Source organism: Parastagonospora nodorum (genome assembly GCF_000146915.1).
Source record: "Parastagonospora nodorum SN15 chromosome Unknown scaffold_22, whole genome shotgun sequence".
In the NCBI taxonomy this organism is placed as follows: domain Eukaryota; kingdom Fungi; phylum Ascomycota; class Dothideomycetes; order Pleosporales; family Phaeosphaeriaceae; genus Parastagonospora; species Parastagonospora nodorum.
The window spans coordinates 532,230-548,037 of record NW_001884570.1 but is presented as its reverse complement, the minus strand read 5'-3'; the positions used below and the strand labels follow the sequence as shown (position 1 = coordinate 548,037).

General features: G+C 52.3%; 8 protein-coding genes across 8 annotated transcripts; 2 read left to right on the top strand and 6 right to left on the bottom strand.

Moving 5' to 3' along the window:
* Window positions 1–1,184: 1,184 nt before the first annotated feature.
* SNOG_12523 (hypothetical protein) lies at window positions 1,185–1,577 on the top strand (the record flags this gene model as incomplete). The annotated part of the gene is made up of 2 exons (XM_001802691.1): window positions 1,185–1,262; window positions 1,524–1,577. The coding sequence occupies 2 exons, from the start codon at window positions 1,185–1,187 to the stop codon at window positions 1,575–1,577; spliced, it is 132 nt and encodes a 43-aa protein (XP_001802743.1).
* Window positions 1,578–1,860: 283 nt separating this feature from the next.
* SNOG_12522 (hypothetical protein) lies at window positions 1,861–2,897 on the bottom strand (the record flags this gene model as incomplete). The annotated part of the gene is made up of 2 exons (XM_001802690.1): window positions 1,861–2,212; window positions 2,353–2,897. The coding sequence occupies 2 exons, from the start codon at window positions 2,895–2,897 to the stop codon at window positions 1,861–1,863; spliced, it is 897 nt and encodes a 298-aa protein (XP_001802742.1).
* Window positions 2,898–3,263: 366 nt separating this feature from the next.
* Window positions 3,264–4,377, top strand: SNOG_12521 (hypothetical protein; the record flags this gene model as incomplete). Its single annotated transcript, XM_001802689.1, has 1 exon — window positions 3,264–4,377. The coding sequence occupies one exon, from the start codon at window positions 3,264–3,266 to the stop codon at window positions 4,005–4,007; it is 744 nt and encodes a 247-aa protein (XP_001802741.1). The 3' UTR covers window positions 4,008–4,377.
* A 2,046-nt stretch (window positions 4,378–6,423) lies between these two features.
* On the bottom strand, window positions 6,424–6,690 carry SNOG_12520 (hypothetical protein; the record flags this gene model as incomplete). The annotated part of the gene is made up of 2 exons (XM_001802688.1): window positions 6,424–6,477; window positions 6,631–6,690. The coding sequence occupies 2 exons, from the start codon at window positions 6,688–6,690 to the stop codon at window positions 6,424–6,426; spliced, it is 114 nt and encodes a 37-aa protein (XP_001802740.1).
* A 212-nt stretch (window positions 6,691–6,902) lies between these two features.
* On the bottom strand, window positions 6,903–9,090 carry SNOG_12519 (hypothetical protein; the record flags this gene model as incomplete). The annotated part of the gene is made up of 7 exons (XM_001802687.1): window positions 6,903–7,132; window positions 7,168–7,461; window positions 7,482–7,788; window positions 7,845–8,127; window positions 8,179–8,389; window positions 8,436–8,991; window positions 9,019–9,090. The coding sequence occupies 7 exons, from the start codon at window positions 9,088–9,090 to the stop codon at window positions 6,903–6,905; spliced, it is 1,953 nt and encodes a 650-aa protein (XP_001802739.1).
* A 1,084-nt stretch (window positions 9,091–10,174) lies between these two features.
* SNOG_12518 (hypothetical protein) lies at window positions 10,175–10,468 on the bottom strand (the record flags this gene model as incomplete). Its single annotated transcript, XM_001802686.1, has 2 exons — window positions 10,175–10,221; window positions 10,369–10,468. 2 exons carry the CDS (start codon window positions 10,466–10,468, stop codon window positions 10,175–10,177), a joined length of 147 nt encoding a protein of 48 aa, XP_001802738.1.
* Window positions 10,469–14,077: 3,609 nt separating this feature from the next.
* SNOG_12517 (hypothetical protein) lies at window positions 14,078–14,341 on the bottom strand (the record flags this gene model as incomplete). The annotated part of the gene is made up of 2 exons (XM_001802685.1): window positions 14,078–14,225; window positions 14,325–14,341. 2 exons carry the CDS (start codon window positions 14,339–14,341, stop codon window positions 14,078–14,080), a joined length of 165 nt encoding a protein of 54 aa, XP_001802737.1.
* Window positions 14,342–15,043: 702 nt separating this feature from the next.
* Window positions 15,044–15,611, bottom strand: SNOG_12516 (hypothetical protein; the record flags this gene model as incomplete). The annotated part of the gene is made up of 2 exons (XM_001802684.1): window positions 15,044–15,262; window positions 15,570–15,611. 2 exons carry the CDS (start codon window positions 15,609–15,611, stop codon window positions 15,044–15,046), a joined length of 261 nt encoding a protein of 86 aa, XP_001802736.1.
* Between the last annotated feature and the right edge of the window lie 197 nt (window positions 15,612–15,808).

Below are 15,808 nucleotides of genomic sequence, written 5' to 3'. Positions count from 1 at the left end.
GGGCTAAATGCTGACCCCATGCGCTGAGAACCGCGGTGTCCATGTGTCTCACCCTCTACATGTGCACCTGAGATCTTGAGATCGCAAAGTGGTTGCGATAAGGTGAAGTTGTAGCTCGATAAGCTTCAATTTGCGGTATCACATCGTACTGAGGCTCTTCGTCAAGGTGGAACTTCAGAATCGCTCCCTTCGCGACATCGGGTATTCACCGCCATGTTTCCGATGTGCGAGCATGTACATCAGCGCTTTTGGATTCCATTCGATGCATGTGTAGTTAAGAACGGTGAGACTGCAGCTCCAGCAGACTGCGGGGTCATAGCGTATGATAGCCTCGTGGCAGCTCGATGCGCGAGACTAAGCGGCAGCGCTCACCGAATGTTCCCCTCCGGACCAATGGTAAGCGCCAAAACGGGAAGGACTTTGCTGCAAGATCATGATCCTTCCATGCACAGAACATGGATTTTATGCGTGGAAACGAGGGTCTCTGCCACAGGAATTGTTCATCGAAATTGAAAAGTTGATGGTCTGCTTCCCGCTGAGTGAGCGCGGCCCGCAATATACGTGTTCGTGCCATCAAGCTGACTGCCACCGGTGAGTTTGTCAGCTCAGCGCGTCTGCCGCTCTGAAATATCTTCAGCTGGTGCGTCTCAACATTTGGTAGAGAGGAGACGGCTGGACTTGAAATCGATATAAAGTGTAGCGGTGATGCTGCTTGAATCATTCGACCGACGTGTCCCGAACTTCGCATGGCATGCATTATGATCTTTCGACTACCTGTCGATCTCGAAGTCCAGACTCGCTAACAATAATTGAGATTACACAGACCATGGTCCTCTTGATAAAAGGGTTGCGCGGTCTGAGGTGGCATCATTCAACGATTCAGTCCCGAGCTTGAGGCAGCTTGAAGATGATCGGCTAGAAGGGCAGGCCAGGCCCCGTGATCAGGTGAATTCCGATCGGAAGTTGTTAAGTAAGTCATGTGGAAGCAAACATCTTACTCACGCACTGCCGCCTAGATACCAGATCTGCTGGGTACAAGACCAAAATGTGACTTTTTCACTAAATTTGCGCCCCGAAGTTCGGAGCTGTTGTTGACTTTGCAGTGAAGCCACAAACTCACAAGGCGACGGTTACCTGGCCATTGCGCAACCTTGATAGGACAGTGGTCTGGCTTGGGAGGCGACATGACGACCTATACCACGGCCATGGAACGAGGATCGATTGTCCAATGTGATATGGAGGCCCCGACACGGTCGTCCTGGGTACGTAGGTGGTATATCAGATCAGGCAACTGAGACACCCACCAGGAGCAGTGTTACGTATATCTCCCAAGGGCATATAATCTTGGCTTGAGTTGGTCAGCCAAAATTCAACAATTCTTGCCACGGTGTGGCGTAAGGATGGATATCGGCCCCAGCTGGCCGTCAGCTGAGGAATCCAAGACTTGGGAACATGGTGAAGTAGAAGTCTAGCGCTCTTGGAGCCAGAGGAAGGGCTCTTAGGTTGCTGCTAGCTACATATAGTACCGGCAAAACGCCTCCGGCATCCGCTGGTTCGCTTATGTCAACGGTGTTTGAACGTCGGTGACGTCGGCAGAGCCGCACTTGAAGCCAACGAACTCTGTGGCCAAGAAGCATGACCGAAAGTCAATTGCGCCAACGTGCCTAGATGCCGTGAAAGAGCGACCGCCGGCCTAGACGCTTGTGCAATCCGAAGTGCGGGGGGTGAAGCGACCATTGATCAGTGAGTTGGAGATGGAGTCACAGCTTGGCCTGGAACTATACTTTGCACTTTGCACATCATCGTGGTTCTCGACGCATCTGACTTGACTCACCGGCGGCACGGTAGACTAGCTACAGACTATGAATGCCTCTGCTCGGTTGTCAATGTTGCAGATGGTATGTTGATGGGGCCGGGCAGTGCTGGTTTCCCATGCACAAAGAACTGCACGCATCCTTCCGTTGATTCCGCCCGATTACCGTTCAGCTCGGCAGGGTGCGCGAACTGCTGCGCAAATTCGCTGGACAGTGGGGTATTGGTGAAATGTGTATGAATTGGCCAATGACGAGGGCGCAAAATCCGGTCAGACAGGAAGAGGATGGCCATATGAGGTGCGTCAAGCGACTGCGGACTACTGCAGGCGGGCTGTCGGCCAGGCGCGAGTAACAGGGTGGTTGACGACGATGAGTCTTCACCAAAGATGTGCGAGTGACTGTCTACGCAACGCGCCCTCTGCAACGGGAGGTGCCAAGCTGTGTGAGGAGAAGGGCGCATTGAGGGGCAGTGCGTGTCAGAAGGAAGCGCATTTTCCGATTGCGAACACTTGTCTCATGCGCACCCTAACTTGCACACTGTTTGCGCAACAACAGCCACATGGTAATGTGCAATCCACATGGGATATGGGGGCCGTCTGTGTGTGGCAGTGCGCATGTCCGTGTTGCGGTGAGACGAAGAGCGAACTGCGCAATTGAGAGCGGGGGGAGGAACGCTACGCCGAGCATGGTGCAGTCGTGGCGGTGCCTTCGCAGGCAGGAGCGGGCCATGCCCCCAACACAGGCAGCAACACCACTCAACGTCTGCGAACTGCACGCCGTCTTGGGGCGGAGTGTCGAATCACGGCACCACAATTCGCAGCAGATGACCTCTCCGGGTGTGCGACGAGCGCGATGCGTCTTGATGAGCGAACGTGTTTGGAGTCGCGCCCAGGTCTCGTTCAGGCCACAGTCGGCGGCTTGCGGGCGCGAGCCTGAACAGCGACCAGCAGCTTCGTGTTCCAGGAGAGCGACTTCACCAGACGGCCCCGCCAATGAAGCCGCTCGAGGCACCTCGCAGCCAGCGCTCTTCAGACGGAGGAGCGTGCCAAACGTGTTTCTAGCGCGCTCAGTGCTTGTCGTCATGCTCAGAGTGTCCACCGCCCTCGCTAGAGCGCCCGGTCCTTAGCTCGACGATGGCGTCTGGTGCCAGGATTAAATCCTTAGCCCAAGGCATCCACCATCCCAGCAGACCAGGGTGCTGGATTAGTGCACTTGTCGGCCTCCAGATCGAGCAGGATATATATCCCACTCACGCCCGCTGCATCATGCCTTCTTCAGTCCAGCTATCAAACACCAAACCAATCTCCCATTTTCTGGCCATCGACTCCGGATAACACTTGTACCCACAGTCACTGGAGTGACTTCATCGCCGCCATTCCATACTTGTCTGGCACCACCATCACAACGGCTCCCAGGTTGCACTCCATCTTGAAGACTCCAACCGCCAACATGCCCTCCATTCGCACCTCAGCACCCACAGTCATCCACTCTGTTCCCTCTTCACCCAAGATGAACAGGTCGGTTGGCTTCTACCAAGACCCCGTCGAGGGTGTCTCGCGCCCAGTCAACACTTCCGAGTCCTGGGCAGCCTACAACTTCGAGACGCATGCCCGCAAGTGTGCCTACTGCCACAACCCTTACGAAGTCCACCGCAGCCGTGAGCAGCTCTGTGAGGCCGGCCACCGTCTTGCCCAAGAAGTGGCCCGCTTCATCTACAACAAGTCCGACGGCAAGACCTACTCCACTGTCGAGGAAGACCACAAGCCTGTCCGCGTTGAGCTCCCAGCCGGATACGTCGAGGTCGCCAGTCTCCTGAAGGCCATCGAGCGCAGCCTTCGACACAGGTCTCGACGATCATTCGTCTCCATGGACAGCAGCTACTACGTTGCACCTCGCGTCCCCTCATCACCAGTCAAGCGCTCCAGCTCCGTCAAAGTCACACAGGAGCCCAAGACCAAGACCAAGAACAAGACCAAATCCCGCCCACGCCCACACTCTGGCGAGATTGTCGACTGGCCGCAATCCAAGCGCGTCCTCACTGAAATCAGCAACACGGCAAACACCAAGCGCGGCTCTCTCTATGAGGAGGACTTGGCCCTCCAACGCCGCAACGCCAACAAGTACAAGGTCGAAGTCCGCGAACCGTCAGCACGCGACCTCCGCGACCACCGCTCCTCGGGCTACTACCGCTGAATAAAGCCCGGACATGTTTGCATTCGCGCCATACACCATAACCCACACTAAGACACAAGTCTGAACACACTACACCACCACATCGGTCACCCGATGCACGCGGACGCTGCAAAAGCTCCGCGCCAATCCGCCGCTTGCACATCGACTCTTCATATATTGAAAGCTTTGTTTGGTAATGCCGGCGGGTCACTGGACATGAGACAGGATACTATTAATGGTCACGATGATGATGGACTCCACCGATACAGGTGTTGAGGCAACGATGAGGAAGGGACCCTGGGACGGGTTTTCTGGGCATGACGATGACAATGCAGGGATCTGGGCAACTTCTTTACTTAGTAGCATCTATTGAATCCAGGGTTTTCTTGAACATCACTTCTGTTTTGCTTTTCTTGCTCCGTGAGGATTGATGTGTGTTTGCCACTGAGAATATTGAATGTTTTATGAGGATTGCGCAAGTGGTGATGGGATCTGCGAAGGTGGCCCGCGAGGCAATACATGCAGCGCAAGCATGTCAATGCAACTACTACACCCACCAAATTACATATTTCATCGAAGCTGCACGTTTACACCCACCAAACTGTGCACATCTATCTACTCGCCTGCGCGCCTGCGCGCCTGCGCACTTCCCACTGAGACATTCCCATGACTCCCACCCTTTCCGCCGCATGTGCAGCCAATCACCGCGCCAGAAGTGAGACAAGCGAGTTGAAACACCCGCTCATGTGGTCAGGCAAATATATGAGATCGACCGGCGCCGAGTACGACGCGGGTAGTGTTAACGACCCTGATTTCTACATTTACGTTCGTACCAGGGGGAAGTAGTGGCGAGCATCACACCCTGTTCATCACGGGTGTGGGAAGACGGCTGCGTGTGTGTGAGTGGGTGCAAGAACGGGTGAAAGATAGGTAATGCCGCCGAGCTGAGATTTGCGCCTTGGTCGTTCCCAGTCCGTGGGAAAGAAAACAAAAGCAATATTCTCCAAGGTCGTCTTACAACTACATCACGAAACTTCCAAGATATCGTGACTATTGCTTGTTGGTTGCGTTCCTTCCCGGATAATCAGGGTGCGGGGCCAAGTCAGACGTCGACGTCAGTCCGGTCAGGGTCTTTCCAAGCTTCCCGAAGATTTCGCCTGCGCGTACACCAGATGCGCACAGGGTCTCCGGCGCCATAATGGCCAGCAATACTCTCCATGAAGTCAAGATGGCATGATCAATACTTTCCTCGTCGCATGTAGTCGTGGCCTTGCTCCACCGGAATATTGTCCGCACGTTCCAACGTTTCCCCACTGCACAATCTTCTAGAAAGGGACGGTTGGGGGCCCGTGTGTGAACACGTCAAATATAGACGACGGGGATAGTCCTGGTCGAGAGATCGTCGGGTTGCAGCCTCACGATGCCCGAGATGGAGGAGATGAGGGCCAACATCTGAGGTTGAGAGTGTGAAGATGAGGCTTCACGTTAGCGAGTTCGCAAGTGACATGAACATGGCTGATGTTGACTTCAGGATGGAGTTGTTTTCGCGTATTTCCACGAAACATTCAGCCCGCGCATGCCTTCTGACGAGGTTTCGACATCGTGTCGCTCCACCAAGACATGTTCCTGCATCCGTTGTCCCTCGACTTCCTCAACGCCCAACCGCCCCTCCACCTCACAACTCAACACCAGCAAAACATCTACACCGGCGCACGTGAAACACGCTCCTCTCCCCCGCGCACGTGCCATGACAGCTGTCAAAAAGCGCACGCAATTACCTCCTCGACCTCGCATTTTACTAGGCCCACCCTCGCACCCCCATCAACCCCGCAGCGCACGATAGGCCGTCAACAGCGATCGCTTGCCGGGATGCCAGTTGACCGACTTTCTAGCTGCATGTTTAACAAGTTGAATGCATTGCAGCCTCACCGGTCCATCATTGACCACTTCTTGCATGTTCGCCGTCGATGAACTGGAGATCTGCCGGCGCCGGCGGGATTTCGTTGCTTTTCATTTGCAGATTATTTCGCGCAATTGACAACGCAACAGTGCAAATCGCTACTCATTTGTTCGTTGCTTCATTTTTCATGTAGGAAAACCCCGACGTCTCGGTACTTGCGTGCCGGCGTGCTGGGAGCCCGTTGCCAACAGCCCAACCACCACCAGCTCGTCTATCGACCGTGCAAAAGTGCACAACTCTTACTGGGCAGTGCCAGTTTCAGCGAGCGGCAGAAAAGGAGCACCAGATTGGTCGGACATTTGCTGGTGCTGTTGAGGTTTGGTGATGCGCCTAGGGGTGAGGCGCAGTGCAAGCCACAGGGCTGAGTGCGGGAACCATCACACACCTACGGGCACGAACTACCACTTGGGAACAAGCGAATCCTACCTCGACGCGCTCGAACTAGGTACGCATTGTGGAAATGAACCCCCTTCCCATTCACTGCTCCCCCTCTGGCCGACCGTTGGGGTCCGTCGGCGCTTGCTTGCAAACCTTGTCAGTACCAGCCCTATACCTACACAAACCTCGAAATAGAGCATGAGGTACCTACTCTACTGCGCCGCAGATGGTTTGTTTCATGAACACAGCGCCAATGAGCATCAGGTTTTCTGCCATACACGGTGTTGGAAAACTTGACGCACTTACTGTCTCGGAGGACTGTGGGGAAAGAGCTATACTTGGGTACCGCGTGGGTTGCGCGTACATGTCTTAGATGGGCGTTGCGCGAGTGGGCAGATGCAGAGGATTTGGGGGCGGAAAGCGATGAGTTCGAACCACGGACATCACCGATACCGTGGTAGAGACTTGCACGACGCAACTCGACCTGTTCACCATGGCCCCAAAAGTTTCAGGTGCATATACTCCTCGAGCGAAAACGTCACATTGACGAAGCCTCAGTGTTGGGTCATGATACCATTCTAATCGGCACGGGGGCCTGATGACGATGATGAGGTAGCATTGTCAGCCATCATTGCACCTTTCGCGTGACGCAGTCCTCGGTTGAAAAACCGTCGAGACTTTCTCAGCTCTAACTCCGTTCCTGCATACTTGCAACACTCCGCCTCCTCGCCTCCTCCACATCGCCCCCAAAGTACCTCGTAATCTCCACATCTAGCGCCCGCCCCTCTAGCTTCGGCATCGTCCTCGCCTGCCTGACTGGGCTGATATTGTCGTGATACGCACTAGCGAATATGACGTCTAGTTCTTCCAGACTCCGGCCCTTGGGCTCGGGGAAGAAGAAGTACACGGATGGTATGATGGCTGCATTAAACACTGCGAACATAGTGTACGTGTTATACTGCAAGTTCTCAAATGCTGGCGGCGTGATCATCACAATGAGGAAGTTGGACAGCCAGTTCGAACATGTTGATAGGGCGTTGGCTTGGATGCGGATCCGGAGCGAGGTGATCTCAGCGGGATAAAGCCATGTCATGCCGAGCCAGCCTGAGAACATGTCAGCACGCACATCCCATGCGTCTTTGGAGTATAAGACTTACCGATCGCAAAGAATGTATTGAAGCCAAAAAGGAACACGGTTGCGATGACGCCGTACAAAGTGCTCAGCACTGGCGCGCCTTGCTCGTCGATTGTGGCGGTTGAACTCGTGCCTGCTAGGATGATCATGCTGGACATCATGCCGAATGCGCCGAAGAGCATGAGGTTACGACGGCCGGCACGCTCGATGAGCGGGATGGCGATGAGGCCTGCGAGGAAGTATTCGGTGCCGTTGGCGGCGGCGAGAAGGCGCGACATATCGGGTCCAAAACCGAGGGAGTTCTCGAAGACATAAGTTGCATAGTAAGTCTGTTCGCCGCATCAGTTCTTATGTCGTATGCAACTCATCTTGTGATTGTCCTTACGATCAAATTGATGCCACTAATCTGCTGGAAGAACTGTGCAGCAACACCCAGCAACGTGCGACGCAGGTTCTGCGACGGCCCATTATGGAGCAGTTCGCGCATCTTGAAAGGTCCTTCTCGGCTTTGCGCCTCGAGAGCGTCCTTGATATTGTTGAGCTCGACTTCAACTTCCGCAGATTCGACTGGTGCGCCCGCGAGTCGGGCCAGTAGATGACGTGCTTCTTGCTCGCGGCCGCGCATCAGCAGCCATCGTGGAGAGTCTGGTAAGAAGAGAAGCGCGACCCTGGTATGATTGTCAGTATCGGCACGGTGTGGTCACAGTGGAGTGCCCTACATGACCAGTACGGTGAAGAACGACTGGAAAGCGACTGGGAACCTCCATCGCACAGAGCTATATGCCTGACCTGCAGGGAGGAAGTAGAATCCATATCCGGCCCAGTACGAGATCATAATTCCGGCAACAATAATCGCGCCAGAGGTGATAATGAGCTTGCCTCTCTTCTCAGGCTTTGCACATTCAGACTGCCAGGTTGGAATTGCTGATTCTAGTCAGCGTCATATAATTTTGTAACACGCTCTCTAACAACTTACTCGACGTAACCATCCCATTCCCAATACCGCCAACAACCCGTCCAACGATGAGAATCGCATATGCATCAACGCCGCCACCATTCATCCCACCAGCCGCGACCTGGAATATGGTTCCAATGATCATGATCAAACTGCCCCAAAACGTGCTACTCTTCCGTCCCCAAAGCTCGCCATAGAACAAAATCAGCACCGCCCCAAGAAAGCAGCCGACTTGATATAGTGCCACAGCTGCAGCCTGCGTATTCGCATCTCCAGTACACATGCGCTCATCCCTGACGGTGTTTGTTGGCGAGTCAAGCCAGCATATACTGTTTGCTTGGGACAACGGTGTCATGAGCGGGAAGTGGCGCTGGAAGTCGTCGAGAGTGAGCAAACCACTCATGACTCCCTGATCGTAACCAAACATCAGAAAGGCGAGGCATGAACACCATGCTATAGCTGTGTTGAGAAGTTTGCCGGAGAGGAGACCGATGCCGGGGACGGGCCATTCTGGGAGGTTGCCGAGTGTGGAGAAGACGCCAACGACGCCTGAGGGCGGAGTACAAGCATCATGGCTCTACTTATGGTATGGCAGTGAGTTTACTGCTTCAATTTGGTCGTCTCGTGAGTCTGGTGAGTGCTCGGAGCGCTTCTTTTCTTCTGGTGAGGTGTCCATGGTATGGATTGGATCCAATGACACTGCAAATGGGCTACCGGAGGCAGTCAGTTGGACGTATGTTCAACTTATACTTCCTGGCGCAAGCTCGGTAACTTTAGGAAGGCCATTATCGTGGCGCTCCGCTCAAGCCAAGCCTCTCCGTCTTCATGCTCTTGGCCGACCCCAGACGGATCCACCAGCGAGCCAATAACGAAGTGAGCAGCTCCAAGACCAAGAGCTTTCTCTTGCCGGGAAACCGAACGAGGCAATCCGACGGTTCTTCAAGCACTGCTTGTGAAAAGTGTATCGGAACAGGATGCGATTGACGTCACTTTGCCATGATTTTGCGCCGGAATCGAGGATCTTGGGGTTCGACGCATCCCTATCTCATGACTACTCTCGCAAGATTCAAGCTACGGAGTGCCAACATCTTCCACGCCCAGTCCATGGTCGAAATCTCGCGGGGCTCAAGAAGAACATGCAGTTTGCCGTTGCGTATATTGTCGCTTCAGGGTGCATACGAGGAGCCAGTAATGCGCCGCTGACGCTTGGGGTAGATGACTTGCGGCTCTTTTGCCATTCCCACTTACTGGGAAGACAGCCACTGTCTTGGTGTTCGTGATTTTAATCATGAGGATGGGCCAAGAACAATGACGGGCGCCGGAGCGGAAAGCGCAGTCTTGGCCCACGGCCTCGTCTCGATAGCAATGCATTACTTGTGCAGTGAAGTCGCTACGCCAGCGTGCTACGTCAGACTCTGATGTGAAGATGAATATTAAGGAGACAAGGATTTGACAGTTTGCAGGAGAGGGCGACGGGAGAGAGGTGCTTGTTCATGTTGGATTTGCTGACTTCATATGGGCTCTTGCCAACATCGACGTGATCTCAGGACGCCGGCCAATGCTATGCTAGGTGTATCGTACAATATGTGTACATCTTGCGATGGAACTTCTAGTTGTAGAGTCTGGTCGAAAGATCGCGGCCAACTGTGCTGCCGACTACACAGGTCGATGCTCATCAACATCTCTTTGCTATCTTTGTGCGATTGACTCTTTGCGGAATAACCCACTGGTCTCTCTTGGTCTGTGGTAGAATGATGCGTCTATTTCTTGCCGCGCTTCGCTTCCAGGAAAAGCACCTGTTTCCGTACTGCCGTAATGTCAGCTTCAACATTCTTGCCATTCTACGCAAACTCGTCTTAGCACTCTCGTGCCATATTCAAGGCCACGTGATATCCATCATCTGTGTATCGTGCAGTGCGGGTGAAGCCGTGGCAGGAGCCAGCGGGTTGCGTACCGATTGGGTCGTATTTGAGCATGCTCAGCGGTTGATGCGCTCGCGGCCGTTGCATTGTGCGGTAGTAGCCCGTCATGGCCATTGATATCAGGCGCACCATAATGGTACGCGACTTCGCTGTTCAAGCATCGTGGTCAGCGCATGTTCGGGAGAGTTGCGATGCGACATGTGATGCCATTGCGACGGCGATCGATCGCGAACGAGAATGAGAGGAGGATGCGTAGGCAAGGGAAGCACTGCACCTTTTTTGGCCATTGCGACGGCGCTGTGTTGTGGCTTTGGGCGATGTGGTCGGCGTCTTTGTCGGCATCGTGAGGTTCTGGCGATTCGAAAGTTTGGCGGCGAATCTTCGGCACCGGGGATCGGCCAATGACAGCGCGTTAAAGCCCGCAGTTTCCTTCCGCTCTCAACCCTCTGTCGTGCTTCTGTCACACATCCTACAAGATGTACAGGGCTATTTACTATTCATATCGATTTCGATTGCGATAGATCGTGGGTCGAATCAAGAGTGATGGCACATAGCCGCTTTCAGGTTCGCCACCACTTTGAGCTGCTGCCTGTCTTTCTGATATCGCTCCTCAGTTGGCCAGTGCATCTGTTGTACTCTCAAACAGCCAACCCGGCGCACCGCGTTCAATAGCATGCAACAACGTCCGAGTATAGATCGGCTGAGACCCATCATGGAAGCCTTGGAAGGAATATCAAGGTCAGGCAAGCCAATTAGATTAGCTGAAAACTTAGAGTTGTGCGGGAATAAGTTTTGCGTAGACACCCATGATTTGGCCTACTCTCTGATCTCAGTATCTGTTGATGGAGCGAAGCTCAAGGTCAACTACAGCCTATCACCTACTGAGCTTGCCAGGGACTTCCTCAATCTTTAGCAGGGGAAGCTGTGCATTTTCAAAGCCTATATGGTAATGCAGACTTTCGAGGCTCACGCCTCGCCTCTGCCAGGTATGGACGCATCGTTATTATTCGAGACAAACACAGAGATACTCACGTCGTTGCGACGTCTACAAGTATGCCCAAAATGCGGCGTCGATTGCAACATGCGGCCTCAGCTATGGCATTCACGGCAGTTATCAAGAATGCGGTGCGTTTGTCTTCAGTGCAATCATCTAAGCAGATCTGAATTCTCTAAACTTCACCGATGTGCATCACTCGGCCACCTGTCTCTACTACCAGTCGCGCCAAATTTCGACGACAGTTGTAACTGGGGTCTATTCTAGATTTATATGGAGTCGGTTCTTGGCACAAACTTGAAGGCCATAAACAAGTTGACATGACTGAAATAAGAGTAGTGCACAATCTTAAACTCTCAGCGAGAATCATTTATGAACTTATGGCTTTCGTCGAGATGGAATGGAGCCAGCGCTATGACTTCGCGCATCGATTTCACCAACAGACGCACGGTTCGGGGTCACTCTCTGGATGGAGAGTATTAATTTAGCAGTGTATAGCAATACGAGTCCACGACCTGTTATTCTGCCCTCTGCGTAAGGTTAGCTAAATGTGATTCTGGAAGCTACACCCACGTCGTTTAAATATGGGGTTGCTGTTCACTGTACGGCGTTGTACGAGAGACACCTAGTTTGAACACGGGCTACGGCTGATAGTAATATCATAAGTTTCCCCAGTCTGTAACACTCTTGCCATCATCGGAAGTCCTTCTCTCCAATCGACCACCAATAGTTCTGCTTTTCAGCCTCAGCACACAAGGCCGGGCTATTCACCTTCAAAATCTCATTGCAATGCGATCATACTGTTGTTACTCCCACACCCAGAACAAAATATTACCAGATATACATCATTGTGTTGACATTCATGGCTTTGGGCTGAATCGGTGGTTACAGCCTGATTGCAGTTATCATCATGCACGGCTGACCCAGGCAAGATGCACTGCCGCACTGCCCCGCAAATCATCAATATATAGCAGTTTCCCCAAATTAAAGCTATGAGTGCAGAAGGTTTGATTCGAAACATCTGCCTAAGTATCTCCATCATTCCCAACGCGACTATAATCGAACATGTCCCGTGAACTCTATGTGACCAACTTTCCTACCCCGAAACACCCATTAATTCATCCACCCGACATTAGATCTGAAGATTCTGGCATTAGGCTTGTATCAGTGTTGTCTTTAGCAAAGCAAGGTGTTACTACACGTGACGTTGGAAACATTGCGACAGATGCGCCATAGTTGGACAACTCTGCTGCGTTTGATGGCAACGCCCCTCTGCCTTTCAATACCGCTGCTAACGTTTTAAGGCATTGCGGAAGAGTCGCGCTACATTCTGCTCACCGGAAAGTTGTTTGAGATCTGCACAAGTTTTGTAAAACTTCGTTTACACCATCTCATTGGCAATATCGCCTTTAGATAGACACCACAGAAGCTCTTAACAGTGATATCCAGGAAAGCGCTTAAGTTAATTGGGGCACGCCAATTGCCACTCCATGGAGCAGGCGGTGGAGCCAAAATTTCTCCAGAACTCTGAGGAAAAACATGGAGCAGATATTCCGTGGAGCTGCGAAAGCGGTCAAACTGTCGAATAGTCAAATTGATAGCTACGGCGCAAATTTCAGAGAACGCTGAACGCATGGATACTCTTTAAGACCCCGAAAACATGGTCAGCGCGGATGATATCTAGGTTGCGAAAGGTGCAAAGGAGCAGAAGCCCTGTCGAAAAGAGATCGCCAGCAGCGAGGAATGGGATGCGGTGTTGTCAATGGCTTCTGATCTATCCTGGCGTTCACCATCGATTCATCCATGTGTTTGAGCAGTCATGACAGCAGCGAATCAAGTTTTAGCGACGACGTCCAGCAACCAATTTCCATTCATCTGCATGATATGTTGGAGCCCTAGCATCTGCTGACATCTTTGAACATCGCCTAACGCGTGTGATGCCCCGGTTCAGCTGTGCGTCCTGCATTGGTTAACACGGGTTTGTAACTGAGTATCTGGAAGCCAAATGCCCGTTTGGCGCGGCGGCCACATTAGAAATGTCGATACAGATCTACGGTCCCATTCTTGGTATGCACTTCGACTGGGCACTAGCGATGCGTCTGTTTTGTTTTCGCCTACCACACCTCGGCGTCTGGTATGCGGAACCATAGCCCTGTTGGTCGATGGTGCCTAGGAAGATGGGGAGAGGGAAAGAGAGGACGGAGATGACAAAGGAAATGGAGATGGAGAGGAGAGGAGGTTGAGAAAACTGCGTAATTTGATTAGGCTTACATGAAGATGTCTCAAAGCTTGACCATTAGAATTGGCTGACGACGGTAATGTCGGCCCCAGAGGCTGATAATGGTATTGCGATGAGATGTGTTTCTTTCTGGCATTTTTTCAAGATCATCTACTATGAGGAAGTTGAGACCCTTCTGAAATGCCTGGAGTGTGAGTCCGAAGAGGTGCCAGCTTTGTGCCAATCACCCCCAAACACCACAGGAATACTTGGAAAATATCCTTACATAGTTGAGGAGCCTGAATGGTCCTTGAAATTGCCTGTCGCGCTTAGACCTGGGCAAAAAGAATAGCCAAAATGGCCATTCTAGTTTCGCGACTCGAACTTACTGCAAAATGAAACACTAAAAAATGGTAGCTTCTCTTTGATTGAGCGTGTCATCCTTAGTGCAGGGGCCATGCTAATCTTCTCTGTATGTTTTTCAAAATTGACTGGTGCCCGGAGGCGAAAGACTGTCAATTTGTTATGCTTATAATGTCGTTTGTTGTTGTGGTGGGTCGTTGGCTTTGCGGGAACTCAAGGCAGCAGACGGCACGTGATCCACGCTACAGAAGAACGTCAAACACAGCTGGGCGTCTGCAATGATAAGCCCTGTTGGCTGCAGGAAGATCGGAGCGCTGTCGTAAGTTAGTTTGAGTTTATTGTGAATGTAAGCAAAACTCTCCGAACCTTCAGCAATCGGCTCCGCGCCGTCAAGATAGTCGAAGGCCGCACACCTTTCTGCCAAGCTCATATTGGAACATGAATGCCCTCAGGGTGTCGTCGGTATTGGCTTGGAACGTGAAAAGCGCGGGAGGTACAGCCAGGTTGATCTATCAGTATCTCGTACGCAAGTCACTTTCATGACTTCTCCTCGCAGCCTAGAGAGGGGACTCACCATCCAAGTCCAGCTGGTGTATGTTAGACATGATAGAAAGGTAGCTGTGGGTAATTGAGTTACTATCTTTGGGTTTGAGGCATGTCAAAATGTGAAGCGATATGTCCAGAAGCAGCATGGGCCCTGCGCAATGCATGACACGCACCAAGACTGGAATCAGCAAAGACCAGGATGGCGCAATGATGCGACGAAGGTCCTAGTGCCATGCAACCGTAACAAGGACATTGGCGGAAGCGCAAGCATTCCAAAAGGCGCTTTGGGCTCTATCATTGCCGCCATTAGCCGTGAAAGGTTGCGATGGACGAGGCAAAAGTCAGCAAGAATAGAGCAGAAGGGGAGTGATGTGATAACAGATGGGAAATGCGATGAAGGATTGGGAATGGAGATGATTGGGGTATGAGAGGGTAACATAGAATCCTGGCCATGCTCAGCATCTCGAACGTCTCTCATCAAAGAGCAGGACAATTCACGACTGGAGAGTGTTGAAAGCACTTGCGTGCGAGCTGACAGCTGCCACTGACTTGCGAAGGCAGTATCATTGTCGTGCAGGCATCAACCTCAAGAAGCAAATCTGTCGAAGTCTGGCCACAAGTGCGCCATGTCTCTTTTCTTCGAGACTTCTGCCAGGGCATTGTAGGTCGTCGCGCTGCTCTCGTTGGTGTCAACCAGGCAGCACCAAGAGGAGGTGAGAGTCAGTCTTACATGCCTATCCTGTGCATATTTAGCGGAGACTGAGAAGGGTTGATGTACCTGAACCATGTTCCGTCCACCATAGCCCTAGAGAGAACGCGAGACTGGGACGTGCGAGATAAGCATGGCGATGCATTGCTACAAAGCTCATTAAAATCCATGGGCATAGTGCGGTTAGTAAATGCTCGCCAAATCTGATTAAAGGTAGGCTTACCGTCAAGAGAAGCGTGTTGCTCATCGGGGGTTCTTGGTTAAAACGCGCGTAGCATGCGCTCGTTGGTGTGGGTATTTGGGTTACTTTACCGCAAGGGAATGTGCTCGAGGACATTGCGGGATGCTGTGGGAAGCACGCGTTTAGTTATAGCTCGGGCTCTCAGGGAAGTCATAAGCTTACCGCAAAATTGACTTGCGAGGGCTTTGACTGTGAGTGGCACATGGTTAATAATAGAAACTTGAGACGTGAAAGAGGTGTGCTTACTGTAGATCACGGTGATGGGGATGCAAAATCGAAGAAACATCATTGCCCAGGACCGCTGGGCACCATGCGGTTAGTAGTAGCTTCTAGATTGGCGGGGAAGTATATTCACCGTCAAGTGTCACGAGACTGATGGTTGCGTGAGGGTGGGGGTGGAC